Raw genomic sequence first — 21,169 nt, forward strand, 5'->3', positions numbered from 1 at the left:
TGTTCAGGAAGCGAGACCTGTGTGTTTTTGTGTGTACAGTGGCACCTCGGGTTACAGACGCTTTGGGTTACAAACTCCGCTAACCAGGAAGTGGTTGCTCCAGGTTAAGAACTTTGCCCCAGGATAGGAACGCAAATCGTGCACCAGCGGGAGGCCCCATTAGCGAAAGCATGCTTCAGGTTAAGAACCGCTTCAGGTTAAGAACGGACCTTTCGAACAAATTAGGTTCTTAACCCGAGATACCACTGTATATATAATCTGCTGTAGTTCTTATAACAGCATAGTGAGAGCGCACTATAGCTGCGCTGGTTGGGTTCTGAAGGGCACCAGCTTTACAAAAACAGAACTAGAACTTCGATTTTACTATCTAAACATATATAGAGCAATAATTATTAACGACTTGAGACACCATCAAAGCCAGCGTGTGGCTTAAACCACCCGAGTAAACCCCTGTCCGTTTCAACAGCAGATTTTGACCCGTCTGCGTGCCCTTTAGGTTCAACCACTACCACTTCCTTCAAAAGTTAGTTCTGCACTGAAGGAATGGGTTTCCCAAATCTAAAACCTGACTGTGCAGTCAGTCTGAACGGGCCCCAAAATCCCATTTTGCCTTCTCCAAGGGTGCATTAGCTAAAAACCATTAACTTGAGCTCTTGAGCAAATGTATAACAGGAACACAGCTGTATAAACAAAGCTCTCTCCTTTATCAGTCCGTGACGCCTAATGAATGGCCTTGCCAGTTCCAAAGTGGAGCAGGCATGACACATCTGGGTCTTATCTTACATCCTGACTACACTGACACACAGACCTTGTCAGCCCCCCGGGAACGGCGCCAGGAGTGCTCTTAGAGTTGGTGACCTTCTTACCCCAAGATAAGGAATACAGGAACAGGAACACCCTTTTATGGTTAAGAGTACAGGAGCAGGAACATCTGTGATGTCAACTTACGTGTATAAGCTTACATGTCTGGATTCCTGGGGAAGGGGGGAGAGGGTGCCTGGAGGTTATATATACTGCATGGAATCTCTCATTTCTTTGGACTTGCTGTGGACTGACCACGCAAGTGCCTTCTGCTATCCGGAGAGCAGAATAAACTCTTTCTCTGAACCAAAACCTCGGTGTCATTTGACTTCCTTCCTCCCGTCCAGGAGCAACGCTCACCCAACCGATCGGTAAACTCTACAGCACTGCTTACCACACCCCTTCCTATGCTCTGCTTTCAAGAATTCTGCACCAAGGTTACTCCCTCCCAACACTCAGCAATAGAACTCTTCTTCAACCTGTATAAATTACGTAAATTAAAGCATTTCTCTTACCTTACCTATTTTGTTCTTTTTTTCTGCAAGCTGTAAGGAACCACAGCAGGAACTGACCCATCCAGCCACTCTGGAAGTGGCATTTAGTAATTCCTCTTGCAGGTGAAATTTGCTATTTCTTGCTTGGAAGCTTGCTTTAACAACAAAGGGTTGTCTCCAATGCCCGTCCTAATTTGAGCAGACCCGCCGAAATTAATGGGCACAGCTCAGTTAGGTTCATTAACTTCAATGGGTCTGCTCTAGCATTGGAAAAGACCCCAAACCTAAAAGGTGAGATATTTTGAAAGCATGATTCTGCAGCCAATTCAGCCGTTCACTCTCCTGTGTTCTACAACTGACAGTCAAAACACTCCTCTTTCTTATCAGACAGGAACATCTTTATTTCACGGTTTCCAAAAACAGAATGATGCTTCAGACAGTATTTCGGCAGTTTCATCCTCTAATCTGGATTCCGCCTGGATAAAGCAGTTTGGAATTAAGTCTGCTTCAGTTTTTTTTAAAAAACAGGAATAATCTGAAACTCACGCAGAGACACCCATACCCTCCAAAAAGCCAAGATTCTCTTCCACTAACCTAAGTAGAGAGAAAAAGAGAGACGCATGGAGGAACACAGAATTTGGAAGTCCCATGAGAAGGCGTGGCCAAAACAGCCAACCGGCACTCACAGAGTGCCCCGTTGCATTTTGGAATTTGCCAAATCAGTAGCAGGAGTGGTGAGCGAGTGGAAAATCAAGAGGACAGTGACATGTGAAGAAACGGCATCTTTGCACCTGTGTGTGTGCAGGTTTTTGAGCCACGCTGTCACCTGCAGCCTTGGAAGAAAATCTGTGCTTTCTCAAACTGGCCTGCAAGGCACTGCTAAACGGAAGCCTCTATGATGAATTTGTCAAAGGGCGGGGGGGGGGGGGAGAGGGGGAGAAGACAGGATAGATGACAGATGAGAGAGAGAGAGAGGCTGACCTGCCTTGCTTCTCCATACTTTGTCGCTCAATTGCTGCCCAAGGTAGTTGCTGGCACTAAGAGCTGGTTGCAGAATTGACTGTGCTGCTTCAGATACCCCTTGCCTAGTAAGCTAGGTAGCCAGTGTCCTCCCTACTCCCCTGCGGGGGGTGTTTTCTACCTGCGGAGAGGTTTTTTGGTTTTGCTTTTTTTTTAAAGACATAAAAAGACCAACGGCACCATCCGCCCAATAACACAGCATTTGAGAAATGGAAATGCAAAACTGCTCAGCTAGTTTTGCACACACCAATGCGCTGCTGCCTCTCCTCCCGATAGGGTTGAGACCAGTCTTGTGTTCAGGAGAATGAGATGGTAGGATTCTTTCAGGGGAACGCTTAGGGGGCAGCGGGACACAAACCACACAAGGAGTTTTGGCTAGGCCGAGGCTGAAAGGCCAACAGCCCAGCGTTCTAGCCAGGCACTCTGATATCTTTGAAGCAGTGCATGAGAGAATTATACTGTGCAGAAGCTGACCCATATCAGCACAGTAACACTTCTTGAAAGGCCTCTCTATCGCGGCTGGAGAGGGTGGCGAACCAGCAACTATCGTAAGCAGCAGCGTCCCAGGAAGGAAGGGAGGCACAACGGTGACAAAAAAAAGAGAGAGAGCTGGGAAAACTCACCTAACACAACTCAGAATGGAGACAAAATCAAAGCTGGATGCCCTGCCAGGGCAACATAAGGAGAGAAGCCCAGCAGGATTTTACAATAGAGAAGGAGAACCTTTGGCCCTCCTAGATGTTGCTCAACTACAAATCCCATCAGCCCCAACGGCCCACATTGATGGAATCTGTAGTTCTGCAACATCTGGAGCAGCGAGTGATCACTACGCCTTGTTTGAAATGCAAAACAGTCCAGACCCTGCAGAAATAGAATTCGACAGGCGGCACCCTTGAAATCTGAAGCCACGGACCACCACAACCCTGGGGTGATTTAAGCACAATCTTTTTCTTCTTCCCCCCCTTCCTCACCCCCCCCCCCGAGAAGAGAGAGAAACTCTAAATAAAGAAGTTTGACAAGGATGAATGGCATTTTCTTTTCATTAAAAAACAACCCTTTATATATTCATTTCACGTCTGTTGAAATCACAAGAGTAAAAGGGGTGGGATGGGTGGGGAGAGACTGGACAGAGAGTGGGGGAAATCAAAAACAGGGAACCAATACAAACATACATCGGTTGTGGGGCTGCCCCAGAAGTTCATAATCCTCCAAGGAGCGATAAGAGGACTGGGGAAATGGGAGGGAGAGGAAGAGAAGAGGGCTCAGGAAGGAAGGGATATGACTTAGGAACAAGCTTCCCCAACCAGATGCCCCCCAGGAGCTGGTGGACTCCAACTCCCATGAGCCCCCAGCTAGCAGGGCCAACGGCCACGGGAGACGGGAGCAGAGGTCTAGGAAACGAAACGGAACCCGCACTCTGGGGGGCACCAAGTCAGGGAAGACCGGCCTAGAACGTCATCTACTGTGTGGCTTGGAAAAGCATCTCTGAAAGACAGGGCAAGGCAGAGACCTCGCCTCCCTGGGGGCTGCAAGCGTCACAACCCGTCCGGCGCTGCTTCTTCGCAGGGGCCTCCCCCCCCTCGGTTTCAGCTCCCGTCATCTTCCTCCACGGAGTCCGACTCCATGTGGATCGCCTCCCGTTCTGCTCCTGCCCGCTCCGTCGCAGAATAGTCTTGCGTTCTGCAGTAGCACAGAGAAGAAGGGGTTGGGAGACAAGGTGGGACGAGAACGATCTTCTACCACCCCGAGGCAGGAAAACCAAGGTTTGGGGGGCAGGGGGACCCCTGAGGCCGCTCCGGGGCCCTGAGTTAGGTGGGCCAGGAGCCTGACTCTGGATAATGCATAATCCTCTGATTCTATTAAGGGTCTTTCCCCGTCCCTTGGAAAAATAACCTCATTCCGACTTCTGCCCAAGGCATGCAAGTTTGTCCAATTCTAAATTCCAAAATTGGGTTATATGGACTGCAGGGATTTTCTTTTTACACTCCCCACCCTGGGAAATTTCCCTGACTGCAGCACTTTTCAGTGGCAGCCTCTGGGGTGTGGCGGCACGCCACCTCCTAAGCAGCACAACCCAACCCACAAGAAAGGCCAGAAAGATCCCCTACTCGTTGTGGGTGTCTTCGGGGGAAGCCCCTCCCTTGACGTCCCCGGAAGTCCAATCTTCATCTCCGTCCTTGTTCTCTGTCGCACCTTCAGCTTTCTGGGCTCCCGACTCCCCATTCACAGGAGCTGGGAGGTCTGGGGAAGAAAAGAGATGTCAACACCCAGGGGCGAGAGAACAGGAAGGGGTAATCAGTTGCCAGGAGTGTGGGCCAGCAATTAAAAAAAACACGGCGTCAGTCAACTCTTTATTCAAACAAAACAATGCAGCGCAGACCTAGTGATCACAGCAACTCTTCCCAGTAGGCCTTGCCCCAATGAGGCAGTTGTGAGGACTTCCCACTGCTCTCTAAGGCTCCTCCCCAAGGTCTTTCCCAAGCAGTTGCAAATTGTGTCTGCGCACAACCAGTCTCTGCTCTGCTATTTTTTAGTTTCGCTGTGTGTTCTAGAAGACCAAGGTCACGGGAGTAGCCAGGGGGGTGCAGCTGCACCCCCTAAATCAAGTAAATTCAAACAGCGAAACTTTTTTAAAAAAGCAGAGCAGAGGCTGGTTGTGAGCAGGCATAATAATAATAATAATAATAATAATTTATTATTTGTACCCCGCCCATCTGGCTGGGTTTCCCCACCCACTCTGGGCGGCTTCCATAGAAACCAAAAATACAGTAAAATATCACAGATTAAAAACTTCCGTGAACAGGGCTGCCTTAAGATGTCTTCTAAATGTCAGGTAGTTATTTATCGCTTTGACATCTGATGGGAGGGCGTTCCACAGGGCGGGCGCCACTACCAAGAAGGCCCTGTGCCTGGTTCCCTGTAGCCTCACTTCTCGCAATGAGGGAACCGCCAAAAGGCCCTCGGCGCTGGACCTCAGCGTCTGGGCAGAACGATGGGAGTGGAGACGCTCCTTCAGGTATACGGGACCGAGGCCGTTTAGGGCTTTAAAGGTCAACACCAACACTTTGAATTGTGCTCGGAAATGTACTGGGAGCCAATGTAGGTCTTTCAAGACCGGTGTTATGTGGTCTCGGCGGCCGCTCCCAGTCCCCAGTCTAGCTGCCGCATTCTGGATTAGTTGTAGTTTCCGAGTCACCTTCAAAGGTAGCCCCACGTAGAGTGCATGGCAGTAGTCCAAGCGGGAGATAACCAGAGCATGCACCACTCTGGCGAGACAGTCCGCGGGCAGGTAGGGTCTCAGCCTGCGTACCAGGTGGAGCTGGTAGACAGCTGCCCTGGATACAGAATTGACCTGCGCCTCCATGGACAGCTGTGAGTCCAAAATGACTCCCAGGCTGCGCATCTGGTCCTTCAGGGGCACAGTTACCCTATTCAGGACCAGGGAGTCCTCCACACCAGCCCGCCCCCTGTCCCCCAAAAACAGTACTTCTGTCTTGTCAGGATTCAACTTCAATCCATTCATGTTGCAGATAAATTGGTTCTGCCACATCTAAAATCCTACTCCCCCTAACATAAATCTTGGCTATGCCCATACCAGAGGGGAGGGGAGTTGGTCACAGCTGGAGGGGGAAACTCTTTGGATTCTTCAGTGGCCGAACTCCTCTCTGCCTCTTGGCCTCAAGTCTGATCTGCTCTCTGCCACAGCCTCTTCCTGCTCAGTAAACCCTGTTGCCTCTTCAATTTCTGGCACCTCCTCCTCTCATTCTTCTCCCTCTTCTCTCTCTGACAGCTCATCATCATCATCATCCCACAAAAAGGTAAAGGACCCCCGGGTGGTTAAGTCCAGTCAAAGGCGACTGTGGGGTTGCAGCGCTCATCTTGCTTTCAGGCTGAGAGAGCCAGCATTTGTCCACAGACAGCTTTCCGGGTCATGTGGCCAGCAGGACTAAACAGCTTCTGGCGCAACGGAACACAGTGATGGAAGCCAGAGCGCACAGATACGCCGTTTACCTTCCCGCAGCAGTACCTCTTTATTTACATGCACTGGCGTGCTTTTGAACTGCTAGGTGGGCAGGAGCTGGGACAGAGCAATGGGAGCTCACTCAATCGCTAGGATTTGAACAGCCGACTTTCCGATCGGCAAATCCAAGAGGCTTAGTGGTTTAGACCACAATGTCACCCGCATCCCTATCATCATCCCACAACCACTCCCCTGGCTTTGAGCCTTCTTCCTATGGTGCCTCCCACCCACTCCCTCTGCATCCAGCCAGTCCCTGACATCTGTTATAAAAAGATTAAGAAGAAGAGTTTGGATTTGATATCCCGCTTTATCACTTCCCGAAGGAGTCTCAAAGCGGCTAACATTCTCCTTTCCCTTCCTCCCACCACAACAAACACTCTGTGAGGTGAGGCTGAGAGACTTCAAAGAAGTGTGACTGGCCCAAGGTCACCCAGCAGCTGCAGGTGGAGGAGCGGAGACGCGAACCCGGTTCCCCAGGTTACGAGTCTACCGCTCTCAACCACTACACCACACTAAGCTCCTCCCAGTTCCTCCACCATTTCCCACTTGGGTTACCTGGCTGTGAAGGATTGAGGAAGGCTGATTGAAGAGAGTGGGATCAATCTCCGAGTCCCTTCCCTGCCTGTCCCTCCCTCCCTCCCAGCCAACCCCAGCCGCACTCAAAGAGCGTCTTCTCTTGCCCCCAGCTTCTTACCAGCACTCGTCTCTTCCTCGCCTGTCTCATTCTGCCTTTCTCCTTCAGGCAGCTTCTCCTTGCCTTTGTCCCCCTCCCCTTTGTCCTTCTCCTTCTCCGAATCAGTCCTGTTGACTTTCTGGTTCGCCCCGACCTTTGGCCCCAGGACGCGGGACTTCAGGCATGTGTAGACCTCGGCTGCCTTCTCCATCACTTCTTTGTTGGCCTTGTAACGCCGAATCTTATTACAAACAAACACGGCGTTTTAGATTCTTTCAAATTACGCACGGTAGTGTAGATATAAAATGTAAAAGACAGTGGTACCTATTTATCTACTTGCGCTGGCGTGTTTTCGAACTGCTAGGTTGGCAGGAGCTGGGACAGAGCAACGGGAGCTCACTCCGTCGCGGGGATTCGAACCGCCAACCTACCGATCGGTAAGCCCAAGAGGCTCAGTGGTTTAGACCACAGTGCCACCCGCATCCTCATGGCTGTACACAAGTAGTGGGGCCTCCCCAGTCCCACCCACCCCACCCTCCTACCTTTTTCAGAGTGGCCACGACGTTTGTGTGTTTCTGGAGGATCTGAGAGGTGACTTGCAGGCTGCCCAGTTCTTCCAACGCACTCAGACACCTCTTGACGTCCTAGAGAAACAGGATTTTGGGCACAGTGACCATTTGGCCCACCAGAGCTTACACAAAAACTATTTACACAGAATAACTATAATGACAAGAACAACAATAATGGTAATGGTGATGATTAGCCGCCCATCTAACTGGGTTGCTCCAGCTGCTCTTGGCAGCTCCCGACAAAATATTTTAAACACCATAAAAGATCAAAGACTTCCCCATACAGGACTGACTTCAGATGTCTTCTAAAATATAGTTACTCATCTCCTTGACATTTGATGGGAGGGCATTCCACAGGGAGGGTGCCACTACTAAAAAGACCCTCTCTGCCTGGTTCCCTGTAACTTGGCTTCTCGCAGCCAGGGAACCACTAGAAGGTCCTTGGCGCTGGAACCCAGTGCCCGGGCTCAGCGATAGGAGTGGAGACGCTCCTTCAGTTAGACACTGTTTATACCATTAGACGCATCACCTGGGGGTGTCCTGTTTCTCAGCCTGTACCAACTCAGAGTGCAGGTGGAAACTGAGGAGGGTTGTATTTCTGGATGTTCCACTGCAGTTCAGTGGATTGGAGAAGGGGAAAACAGTGGAACAAGAGACCCGTCCCCTCGGCTCCAGGACTGGGGGGACCTGCGGCCCTCCACTTGTGGGTGCACCTCCAACTGCCATCAGCCCCAATCAGCATGTCTAACAGTCAGGAATGGCAGGGGTTGGAATCCTGCACCGTTTGGACAGCAGAAGGACCCCCACACCTGCCTCAGGTGGGCATCACAGAATAGTTTTCCAGCAGCAGAAAAGGCAAGCAAATCCTAAAGGCGGGCAGGAACATGCAGGCAAGCCCGGGACTTGGAAGGAGAGCTTTCCGGGGGGGAAACAGGCTCAAAGGAGAGAGGGGCTCCAGCTTACCGGATTGTCGACTTTCAGAGCAAACTTGATCTCGCTGTGCAACTTCTGGAGTTTCTCCTCGATCGTGGGTTCTGCAGACAGCGCAAAGGTTTTTTGAAAGCCGGGGAAAGCATGTCACTTCCTCGCCTACCAACCCCATCACCAAAGCAAACTCATGCTCCAGTCACATATCCCTTTTCCAGCCAGTTTTTTTTTGTTTTTTACCTTTTTTCTTCTCCACCCTCCTTTCAGGGAGCACCTCTGACTTTTTCCGGCCTCGTTCTGCTTTCAAAGCTCTAGAGACAGAAGAAAAAGGTGGTAAGAAGCAGAACTGGTGCTAAGAAGAAGGCTGTGTCTACTCCATGACTGGGGGGAAACCTGCAAACGGGCAACCCAAAATGTCAAGGCCTGAAGCTAGTTGGTTTGACTACTGCAGCGTGCAGTAGGCTGCCCTTGAAGGTGGTCCAGAAACTGGAGCTAACAAAGAACTGGCTGCAAGACTCTAAACTGGGACTGCTCTTGCTGGGCACATTCCTCGCCAATAATAAAAGGACTTCACTTGTCACCAAACTGTTTCCAAGCCCGATTCAAGACCCAGGCGCTGAACTTTAAGGATCTGAATGATATGGATGGGCCCATAAATAGGCAAGGGAAAGTTGCACTGACAAATTCAGTTCTCAATGTGTTCGGAGGAAACGTAAGCTTAATGCTTGGCACTAGTTTTCTCTCCCAGCTCACTACAGAAGCTCTCCCTAGGTATGTTGTGAGCTGCCCTGAAATTTACGGATGAAGGGTGGCACACTAAAATGAGGAAGAGAAAAGTTGTCCCAAGCAGTTTAATCAAACTACATTAAACTTCCCTCCTCAAAGCATGTTGGGAACTGACTCAGGTATACTAGGCTGAGGTATACGGCTTCAGCCCAGTAGACCTGTAGGAGCGTCTCTACCCCCATCGTTCAGCCCGGACACTGAGGTCCAGCTCTGATGGCCTTCTGGTTGTTCCCTCCCTGCGAGAAGTGAGGTTACAGGGAACCAGGCAGAGGGCCTTCTCGGTGGTGGCACCCTCCCTGTGGAAGGCCCTCCCATCAGATGTCAAGGAAATAAGCAACTATCTGACTTTTAGGAGACATCTGAAGGCAGCCCTGTTTAGGGAAGTTTTTAATGTCTGATGTTCTATCATGTTTTTAATATTCTGTTGGGAGCCGCCCAGAGTGGCTGGGGAAATCCAGGTAGATGGGTGGGGTATAAATAATAAATTTATGATTATTATATAACCTGTTCCGGGTCTTCTCTTCTCCTTGGCCCCTCTTCTCCTTTTGACTCTGTTTCCTCGAGATCTCGGAAGACTGCTGCTTCTTCAGGGGCTTTTTCACCTGGAGGGGGGAAGAAAACGAGAATGTCACAAGATAGGCGATCACATCCCAGTGAAAAACCTCCCAGGCTTCCCCTGCTCTTTGATCTTTGCAGGGCTATGGTAAAATAGCTGCTTTCCTATGTACAAGATCAGGACTGTAATGCCTCAAAGGACCGCCACTCCCTCTATGAACTAGCCCAGACACTTCCGTCGTCATCTGAGGCCCAGCCAGGGAAGGCAAGAGAACGGGCCTTTTCAGTGGTCTCACTGCAGGGACGCGGGTGGCGCTGTGGGTTAAACCACCGAGCCTAGGACCTGCCGATCAGAAGGTCAGCGGTTCGAATCCCCGTGACGGGGTGAGCTCCCGTTGCTCGGTCCCTGCTCCTGCCAACCTAGCAGTTCAAAAGCACATCAAAGTGCAAGTAGATAAATAGGTACCACTGTGGCGGGAAGGTAAACGGCGTTTCTGTGCGCTACTCTGGTTTGCCAGAAGCAGCTTAGTCATGCTGGCCACATGACCCGGAAGCTGTACGCCGCCTCCCTCGGCCAGTAAAGCGAGATGAGAACCGCAACCCCAGAGTCGGTCACGACTGGACCTAATGGTCAGGGGTCCCTTTACCTTATTCTTATTATTAGATGAAGTTCAGCCTGGCCCCTTTCCCAGGGGGCTCCCATCCCTGCCTTGCCAGCTCACCTCTTTCTCCACTTCTGAGTCGGAAGACGATGGGGCCTTGGGCCGCCCCTTCTTGCTCTTCTTGGGGACCTCGTTGTCCACACTGCTGTCGCTGTCTGAGTGCTCCACCTCCCCCTTCTCGGCCTTCTCCTTTTTCCGCTCCTTCTCTTCCCGCTCCTGCTCCCGGAGGCGGCGCAGCTCCTCCTCCTGCTCACGCTTCCGCTTCTCCTCCAGCTCCCGGCGGCGCTCCTCATCGCGGCGCTTCCACTCACTGATGCGGTCCACGTCGCTGTCACTGTCGCTGGGAGGGGAAGCAGGCAAGGAAAGAGACAATAAATGACTGTGGGCGAATCGGGGTGCGAGCTCCCGGCTACTCCCGAGCGCCAGACTTGTTAAAAAGATTGAACGGTGCCCTGATGTAGCGACTGTGGCAAGCCACATCATTGAATGTCCTGCATAAATGTTACCAGTCTGTCCTTTATTTCAGTTGCCTCCACTACTTGGTCCCTAGCTCAGAGAGGGCTGAGAGGTAAGAGGTGAACTTGTTCAGACAGAGAGAGCGGAAAGATATACATTTGTGGCTGCATATATGTGAGTGTGTATTTTCTTCCTCTAATCTGGATTCCGCCTGGATAAAGCAGTTTGGAATTAAGTCTGCTTTAGTTGTTAAAATAACAGCAATAGAGTGGTACCTCAGGTTACATGCGCTTCAGGTTACAGACTCTGCTAACCCAGAAATAGTACCTCGGGTTAAGAACTTTGCTTCAGGATGAGAACAGAAATCGTGCTCCGGGGGCAGAAGGAGGCCCCATTAGCTAAAGTGGTGCTTCAGGTTAAGAACAGTTTCAGGTTAAGAACGGACCTCCAGAACGAATTAAGTACTTAACCCGAGGCACCACTGTTATCTGAAACTCGCACAGAGACACCCACAGCCTACTGTGCTCCAAAAAGCCAAGACTCTCTTCCACTAACCTAAGGAGAGAGAAAAAGAGAGACGCACAGAGGAACACAGAATTCGGAAGTCCCATGAGAAGGCGTGACCCAAGCTTCCTCAACCACGACCCTTGTTTTGAGACTACAATTCCCAGCATCCCTGACCACTGGTCCTGCTAGCTAGGGATCATGGGAGTTGTAGGCCAAGAAAAACATCCGGAGGACCGAGGTTAAGGAAGCCTGGCGTAGCCACAACAGCCAACCGGCACTTACAGAGTGCCCTGTTGCATTTTGGAATTTGCCAAATCAGTAGCAGGAGTGGCGAGCGAGTGGAAAATCAACAAGACAGTGACATGTGAAGAAATGGCATCTTTGCACCTGTGTGTGAAGGCTTTTGAGCCACGCTGTCACCCGCAGCCTGGGGGGGGGGGCAGGAAGAAAAATCTGTGCTTTCTCAAACTGGCCTGCAAGGCACTGCTAAACGGAAGCCTCTATGATGCATTTGTCAAAGGGTAGGGGAGAGGAGACAGGATGGATGAGAGAGAATAATAATAATAATAATAATAATAATAATAATAATAATAATAATAATAATTTATTTGTACCCCGCCCATCTGGCTGGGTCTCCCCAGCCACTCTGGGCAGCTTCCAACAAAGATTAAAAATGCATTAAAATGTCACACATTAAAAACTTCCATGAGCCTTCAGATGTCTTCTAAATGTCAGGTACTTGTTTATCTCTTTGACATCTGATGGGAGGGCGTTCCACAGGGCAGGCGCCACTACCAAGAAGGCCCTCTGCCTGGTTCCCTGTAGCTTTGCTTCTTGCAGTGAGGGAACTGCCAGAAGGCCCATGGAGCTAGACCTCAGTGTCCAGGCAGAACGCTGGGGGTGGAGATGCTCCTTCAGGTATACTGGGCCGAGGCCGTTGAGGGCTTTAAAGGTCAACACCAACATTTTGAATTGTGGTCGTAAACGCACAGGCAGGAAAGGCAGGCAAGAACACTTCCTGACCTGCCTCTCCAGCGCTTCTCCATACTTTGTGAGAGGAAGAGGTGCACTTGTGCAGAGAGAGAGTGGAAATATATAATGTACATTTGTGACTGCATATACCTGAGTGTTTGTGTGCATAAAAGAGAGCAGGAAAGAGGAATGTTCTCTGTTGTTATCAGACACCAATAGCACTTAGTGTGTGTGACTAATCACTGTGTGATCTCCACAGTCAGGACCAGCAGGACATAGGGGATTTCCCGACAAGCACAACGTTATTGGGAGGGTCTCCCAAATTCTGTGCTATGCCATCGCACCCCCAACAGCCACTTTGCAATTGACGCCCACGGCACCTTCTCTACACTCGAGATGTGCCTGCTAGTCCGAGGAGGTTAGCGGACCCCTGCTCTAGGATCCCGCATTAAGCAGCGATGGCCGCAGTGCTCACGACAGCCCCACCTTCGCTCACCTGTCGCTGCTGGAGCTGCTAGGAAGCCTCTCTGCCTTAGGTTTTCTCCCGCGAGGCTTCGGGGGCGGCTTTTCCGCTGCTGCCGGGGGGAGAGGAAGGAGTCGAGAATTAGCTATAGCCATCTCCTAGCCACCCAGTTCCTCAAGTGAAGCAACCCGCCCGCATCCCATGGGAAAAGCTGCAGTCTTTTCCTGTGACTCGGGGAAGGGAATGAGCGACACAGGGACTCGGCTGCGGCGGAGGGGGAGAAGGGAAGCAGGGCTGCTCCTTTCCTCGAACCCCTTCCATTTGGACTGGGCATTGCAGGTGCCCGAGTTTGCTTCCGTGGCGCTGTGGGTTAAACCACAGAGCCTAGGACTTGCCGATCAGAAGGTCGGCGGTTCGAATCCATCGTGACGGAGTGAGCTCCCGTTGCTCGGTCCCTGCTCCTGCCAACCTAGCAGTTCGAAAGCACGTCAAAGTGCAAGTAGATAAATAGGTACCGCTCCGGCGGGAAGGTAAACGGCGTTTTCGTGCGCTGCTCTGGTTCGCCAGAAGCGGCTTAGTCCTGCTGGCCACATGACCCGGAAGCTGTATGCCGGCTCCCTCGGCCAGTAAAGCGAGATGAGCGCCGCAACCCCAGAGTCGGTCACGACTGGACCGAACAGTCAGGGGTCCCTTTACCCTACTCTTCCCTTTGCATCGTGCATGTAGACCATTAAGCTTGAGAGGGAACGATCTGTCTTATTGATGTAAAAATGCTTCCAATGTGCGAGGGAACCAGCGGATAGGAAGTGTCCTGCTAGATCAGTCCAGTCCAGCAAGCCCTCAGCTTACACAGGGGTTACGTTCTGGGGGCCGCGCCTAAAGCCAAAAATGTGTATAGTCAAAACACATTGGGTGCAATGTGCCCAAGCCTTTTTCCTTGGGCGTCTGGCCTCTTTCCACCTTCTTTTTTAAATTTTTTTTTTTTGCCAAGTGCATAAAGCTGGATGTGCGCAAGTTGTGGGCTTACTGTTCCCTGTTTCTAGTGCCTCTAGTCGTCCCGCAAACAGGGAGAGAAACAGTCAGGGAGTAGGCACTCGGGTGTCTACTGACGCACACACTTGCTTACACAAGCATTCTCTTGATCCCTTGAGAAGGATCTCCTGGTTTTAGCCTTATTCTTACCATACAGTTCTATGGTGCATTTGGGATTTCATACTTTGCAAACAGCTCGGAAGACAGCCTAGGCATTAGGCAGTATGTAAATCAATAAACAGAAGCAGCAGCCGCAGTGCTGGTATAGTAGCAATGATAACAGGTTATTTACTTCTGAGTTTTCCATCTGTTTTTTATGCACCAGAAGGTTTGTAATCTCCTCCTCTTTCCCTCACAAGGACAAATGTGCCTGATGAACTCATGGCACACTACAGCAGACCCAGGGGGCAATATTCATTGCGCTTGCCCTCCCCAGATCTGCTTCAGAGGGTTGGGAGGGCCCACAGAACGGGGGGGGGGGGGCAGGGGAGGGGAAATGTTTTGTCATGCAAGAAGAAATCTTTGTCAGGAAAGGAATAGGTTGCTTGGCAATACAATGGAAGGAATATAAGAAACGATCAATTGACATGCCAATTGACACCCAACCGCACCCAACCTGGAAATGACTTTTAAAATGGCAAAAACAGCCCTAAAAGAGCCCAGAAAAGGCAAAAGAGGCATGAAAGGAGCACCCGGCAACCCCACAAGACTTTGCAAGTGCAATCCTAAGAGCCTTTGCAACAGATCAGTGAAGAGTTGGGAGTCTGAGCAAGGAGGTTTGGAGGGAATGGTTGTGGCAGAGCTTGGCCAGCCTGGTAAGCGCTGCTGGGTTTTTAAAGGGGGTTTCCAAAGGTTCAGAGGGCGTTTGCAGGCTTTCCCAACGGTGTTTCCAAATACACGCCATTTCACCGGTGAGCCGTAACCCCCTGTGCAGGGGAGTTGCCTGCACAGCATAGCATTAAAGGCAAATGTTTCGCCGGCAGCACAAGGCTTTCCGCTTGCACAATGGAACGTTCACCCGCCCCCACAAGTCTGCCCGGAAGACTTGACTGACAGCACACATGGAGGAGAGGGCAAGAAATCCTGTTGCACAAGCAGAAAGCCTCGTGCGTAAGTGGGACTAGCATGGGCCGCAACCTAACATCCCACAGTTCTCTCTTGCTCAGCAGGGATGTGGAGGTAGGAAGCATGACAAGTCACAGAGCAGCTGCTGGCACTGCTGGGAGCTGAAGTCCCAAACAGCTGGACGTAGCAGCCTGCAAGAGCCAGGTTTAACCCTAACATGGGGGGGGGCTGCTGAAGAAGTACCTATTTCATGCCAAGACAGCCAAAGAAGATTTTTGAAGGCATCAACTCACCCTTTGGACAAAAACACACAACACACACCCATAAACGGGCCGAGCTACGGGAAGAAAACCAGGTCGCCTACCCGGCTTCCGTCCCCGGGAAGGCTTCTTGACGGACTCGTCCGAGTTGGAGTCGGAATCAGACTTGGGCGTGGGAGCCTTGGCATTCTCTCTCTCGTCATCGTCCTCCTCCTCCTCTTCCTCCGAATCAGCCTTGGCATCCGAGTCGGAGCCCGATTCGATTTTCTGCCAAGACACAACATGATGCAAGGAGACCCCTACCAGGCCAGAGCATGTGTGTGCCTCCCTGGCCAATGATTGATCAGGGCGTGTCCAGAGGAGGGCAACCAAAATGGTCCAAGGCCTGGAAACGATGCCTTAGGAGGAACGGCTAAGGGAGCTGGGCATGTTTAGCCTGGAGAAGAGGAAGTTAAGGGGTGATATGATAGCCATGTTCAAATCTATAAAAGGATGTCACATAGAGGAGGGAGAAAGGTTGTTTTCTGCTGCTCCAGAGAAGCGGACACGGAGCAATGGATCCAAACTACAAGAAAGAAGATTCCACCTAAACATGAGGAAGAACTTCCTGACAGTAAGAGCTGTTTGACAGTGGAATTTGCTGCCAAGGAGTGTGGTGGAGTCTCCTACTTTGGAGGTCTTTAAGCAGAGGCTTGACAACCATATGTCAGGAGTGCTCTGATGGTGTTTCCTGCTTGGCAGGGGGTTGGACTCGATGGCCCTTGTGGTCTCTTCCAACTCTATGATTCTATGATTCTAGGGCATGAAAGGAACAGGGTCAACTTGCCCACCACTCGGCAGCTGTGTTCCAAAATCTCCTGCATCCTAGTTCGACGGACCGCTAACCACTACACCACAGTGGCTTTCCTAGGGGTCCTTCTGGGTCATTCCATGCCACGTGCTCCAATGACTTTCACCTTACCATTTTATATTGGTTTCAGTTTCCTAAAAGTAGTATAAGAGAAGTTCCCAAATCTCAGTTTTAATTTCTTTATCTCACCCTGTTATTGAGTTATGGGGGTCGCTCCAGGTGCCCGCCGAGTCCCACGGCCACGGGCTCACTCTGCCCGTGGTTTTTCTTGGTGGATCGTCGCTGTGCCGCAGCGAACGATCCTTTCCTGCGGAGCCCCTCTTCAGAGACTGAAGAGGACCGCCATTGCTGTTTCGTGCCGCCTCCGGAAGTCAGTTTTAATTTCTTTATCTCACCCTGTTATTGAGTTATGAGGGTTTGAAATTTCAAAAAAACACACCCAAAAAAACCTGACAATTTTGGTCTTGCTAGACTACACAAAAACCTTCAAAGCTCTGGCCAGAATTGAGATACAGTCAAACCTCAGTTGTCGAATGTAATCCGTTCCAGAAGAGAGAGACAAAACTTTATTCACATTAGCCAATGGCCATAGCAACAATAAAACATTACAGTACACGCAAAAAAAGAAATTTGGTATAAAAGCACAATTTAAAGTCCTGAATCAGCAGTCAGTTAGTGGCCCTTATTCTGATTGAATCATAGAATCATAGAGTTGGAAGAGACCACAAGGGCCATCGAGTCCAACCCCCTGCCAAGCAGGAAACATAGCAGATTGCCCCTGCTATGAACCTAGCAACCTTTGCTGTTATCTGCTCATTTTGATCTGATAGAAGAAAGGACATTGGGAATCCGTTCTGGAAGCCCGTTTGGCTTCCGAAATGTTCGACAACTGAGGCGCAGCTTCCGACTGGATGAAGGAGCTTCCTGAACTAAGGCAGAAGCTGCGTCAGATGTTCGGCTTCCGAAAAACTTTCAAAAACCGGAACATTTACTTCCGGGGTTTTCGGCGTTTGGGAGCCGAGGTTTGGCAGCATTTCAAAACTAAAAATGCCAATCTCTTCAAAACTTCATGGGCTTGAATACGGTATGTCACATGATGGACTTTAAATTTTAAATGTAAGTTTTACAATTTTTAAAAGTGATTTTTAAAAATGGATTATGATTTTAAAATCCCCCCCAAAAGGATTATTTCATATGTCGAAGAGCTCCCTGCCAAATTTCATCTTGGAATCTCAATGAGATCACATTTTTTTAAAAAAATATTTTGCGTACCCACGCCTGCCTTACTGAGTTCTATTTAGGATAAATGGGTCTTCTTGGGAGTGAAATGTAACAGAATAAGCAATACTTCAAACCATAGCATCAGTTACTTCATGCATTTCTTTAAAGAGCTGTTTGATTAAAAGGTTATCTGAAAAGCTGGTCAGGCTTCTCTTTTAAAAACAGGCTCCCAAGTGAGGCCTTTGTATTTAAAGGGCCCTTTACCTTTTTCTTCCAGCCGCCTGCAGCCGCCCTTCGTGGAGCCCTTGGCGGAGGCTTCTTCTCTGGAGTGAAGTCCTGCAAAGGGAGACACAGGAATGTAGGTATGAGGCCAACCCCCCCTGACCTGTCATAGGGGAAGAGGGAAATATTCTAGTTTTTTTAAAGCAGTCTACACGGGGACCTTTTAAGCAGGAAAGCCACCTGATTTCGGGCGCGAAACTAGATCCACAGACTGAGCAGAACCACTATCCCTACTTGACGGGCATAGAAAATGGGCACAGCTGGGGCCTAAAGGCCACGTTCCTCTATGCAGAGCTCAGGTGCCTACAAGGTAAGCACAGTGCCAATCGCAACAGCAGTAGCTGGAGTAACACCAGCCTAATTCACAAATTCCCCGCTTTGCAGGGCTGCTTCGCAGGGGGCTGGACGGGATGACGTCCAGGGTCCCTTTCCAACTGCAAACTTCTGGCGGGGGAGAGTTCGGATGCAGGATCGTGCCTCCTGCACCCGCCCCAACCATCCCCTGAAACAGCAGCCAACTTAATACAATAATTAATTAATTATCGTACCTCGCCCATCTGACTGGGTTGCCCCAGCCACTCTAGGAGCCACTCAACTACAACTCATGGCAATAGGTAAAAGGTAAAGGTAAAGGACCCCTGGACAGTTAAGTCCAGTCAAAGGCGACTATGGGGTTGCAGCGCTCATCTCACTTTCAAGCCGAGGGAGCCGGCGTTTGTCTGCAGACAGCTTTCCGGGTCATGTGGCCAGCAGGACTGAACTGCTTCTGGTGCACGGAGGACCGTGACAAGTGTCAGAGCACACAAAAACTCCGTTTACCTGCCCACCGCAGCGGTACCTATTTATATACTTGCACTGGTGTGCTTTCAAACTGCTAGGTTGCCGGGCCTGGGACACGGCAATGGGAGCTCACCCCATCACAGGGATTGGAACCACTGACCTCCTTATCAGCCAGCCCAAGAGCAGGGATCAGCAACCTGCGGCCCATGGGGGTTGTTTAACCGGCTCACGAGCCACCCTGAACCAAGCCGCCTGCTTGGCGAGTCCCCACACACTGCACTAAACTGGCACAGCGTGGCATGGTGACTCGCTTCCTCAGCGCTGAAAATTGTGTCTGTGCAGATGCTGGAAATCGCAGGGATCTCCGCTGGAGTCAACCGGCCCAGGTGAGGTAAACCTTGCCAAGCCCTGCCCAAGAGGCTCAGGGGTTTAGACCACAGCGCCACCCGCCACCCATTCATAAGAATGCAAAGTCTTGCTATCCTCTATTTTTCACTTAACACAATGGCTATACCGCTTGTTTGTAATAAAACCTCTGAGCTGTTTACAATGTACCATATTTTCCCATGTGCAAGATGCCCCCGTGTACAAGACACCCCTTGTTTTGGGGACACCACATTAAGAAAATGGAAGAAGATTGTATTTGTGTATAAGACGACCCCCAATTTCAAACATATTTTATACAGGGAAATACCTAGTCTTATACACGGAGAAATACGGCACTTAAATTATAGGAAGTGCCATCTAAAAGATTGATTTCTTTTTTGCTTATAGCTATCCAATACCCTCATTATGTTCTTTCTAATTAGTTTATGCCCCAGAAATCAAATCTCTGTCTCATCAGAAGACAGCATCCAACACTATAGCCCCTTCATTTCAGAAGAAACCCTCTAGCTAGAAAGGCACACGCCAATATTGTACGGATTTCTGCATGCTGGGGGAGGAGGGGAAGAGTTTTTATATCAGCAGGCATGTCCGGAATGTTAATTTTAATGTGACCACTTTTTAAAATCCACTGTTTTATGTTGCACATTATTCTGTATTTTATTTCGCTGTGCATCACTTAAGAAGTCGCAGGCCACCTAAGCTCACTGTCTACACTGACTGGCAGAAGCTCTCCAAGCTTTCTATAAATCTGTTAAATAGTAACAATCAATGAGCATCTCTCACAACCAGGGACTGGGCTCTACAAAAGGTAAATAAACCTGCCCCAAGTTGTCCAGGGTTTCATATGTCAATAACAGGATCCGCCAGACTCCCCCCATCAATATCACACTTGCCACCTAGCCCTCCAGCCCAGATCAGTTGAACCTCACCTGGTCGCTGTACTTCTCAGACTCAGAGGAGCTTTCAGAGTTTTCCTCCTCCTCGACGGCGATGGAGTGGCCTGGTCGAGGTCACTGGATGATTTCCGCGGCCGTTTCGCCGCTGGCATCTGAAACAGGGGAGAGCGCAAAGGACGGGGATGACTTGCTAGGCAAAATAGGGAAAAGCCTTCTCTTTGTAGGGGAAAAAAGAATCAGTTCTAGGCAGCGAGACTGGAAAAACATGAGGAGCCCTGCCAGAGGTCCATCTGTTCTCACAGTGGCCCACCAGATGCACTAACCCAGGGTTCACCAAACTTGGGTCTCCAGCTGTTTTTGGACCACAATTCCCATCATCCCTGACATCTGGTCCTGCTAGCTGGGGATGATGGGAGTTGTAGTCCAAAAGCAGCTGGAGACCCAACTTTGGGAAACCTCCAACGCAACAGTACACAATAGCCCTCTCTCCTCCTTCCAGCAGCAGGCACTCAAATGGCAACAACAACTTTAAAAAGCTTCTCTGTACATGGCTGCCCTTCAGACTGCTTCTGACAGTTCCAAAGCAGACCCTCTTTTCTTTGGGGCAAACGGCTGCTGTGAACTTCTTTGCCAGGGCTTGAGTACTCTTATGGCAGCCATGTTGCAGACCACCCCCCAACAAAAATACCCTCTGAGTTACAGCACCTATAAATGTCACACCGCCATGTAACAAGAATGTTACAGAGCTAGAGAATATGAAGGAATCTCTCCACCTGCATCGTTCAGCCCGGACACTGAGGTCCAGCTCTGAGGGCCTTCTGGCGGCTCCCTCCCTGGGAGAAGTGAGGTTACAGGGAACTAGGCGGAGGGCCTTCTCGGTGGTGGCGCCTGCCCTGTGGAACGCCCGCCCATCAGATGTCAAGGAAATAAACAACTACCTGACTTTTAGAAGACATCTGAAGGCAACCCTGTTTAGGGAAGTTTTTAATGACTGATGTTTTAATGTATTTTTAATATTTTGTTGGATGCCACCAGATGGGCAGGGTATAAATATGTTGTTGTTGTTGTTGTTAAGATAGAACAATGAAAATAATCCAAGGAACTGGAGCAACTCCCCTATTGCAATGTAACAAACGAATTCGCAAATGACACCAAAGTGGAAGGGGTAGAAGACAAAATTGGGATTCAAGATGACCTTAACAGATTGAGGAACTAAGCCAAAACTAACAGAATGAATTTGGATAGGTGAGGTTCTGCACTTAAAACAGGAAGAACCAGCTGTACAAACATGAGGGATGCCTATAATGGCAATAGTACATGTGAAACAGATCTAGGGGTTTTAGTGGCCCACAGGCTTAACGTGAGTCAACAGTTTGGATGCGGCAGCAGAAGAAAAAAGCCAATTTTTCTATTCTCGGCTGCATCAACAGAAGCATAGTGTCCAGCTCACGGGAAGTACAGTCGTACCTCGGAAGTCGAACGGAATCCGT

The 21,169-nt window shown here is 50.0% G+C and overlaps 1 protein-coding gene across 1 annotated transcript in view; it reads right to left on the reverse strand.

The window, feature by feature from the left end:
• Nucleotides 1-1,671: 1,671 nt before the first annotated feature.
• The window catches only part of HDGFL2 (HDGF like 2), a 29,654-nt gene continuing 10,156 nt past the window's right edge, over nt 1,672-21,169 (reverse strand). The window contains 13 exon segments of the mRNA XM_082206402.1: nt 1,672-3,995; nt 4,424-4,556; nt 7,031-7,250; nt 7,552-7,653; nt 8,542-8,612; nt 8,746-8,816; nt 9,796-9,893; nt 10,569-10,848; nt 12,940-13,018; nt 15,368-15,530; nt 17,599-17,670; nt 19,713-19,769; nt 19,772-19,831. Of these exon segments, the coding sequence (XP_082062528.1) occupies nt 3,902-3,995; nt 4,424-4,556; nt 7,031-7,250; nt 7,552-7,653; nt 8,542-8,612; nt 8,746-8,816; nt 9,796-9,893; nt 10,569-10,848; nt 12,940-13,018; nt 15,368-15,530; nt 17,599-17,670; nt 19,713-19,769; nt 19,772-19,831 (1,500 nt within the window). The 3' untranslated portion in view covers nt 1,672-3,901.

This window comes from Podarcis vaucheri, assembly GCF_965113315.1.
Source record: "Podarcis vaucheri genome assembly, chromosome: 18".
Lineage (NCBI taxonomy): Eukaryota > Metazoa > Chordata > Lepidosauria > Squamata > Lacertidae > Podarcis > Podarcis vaucheri.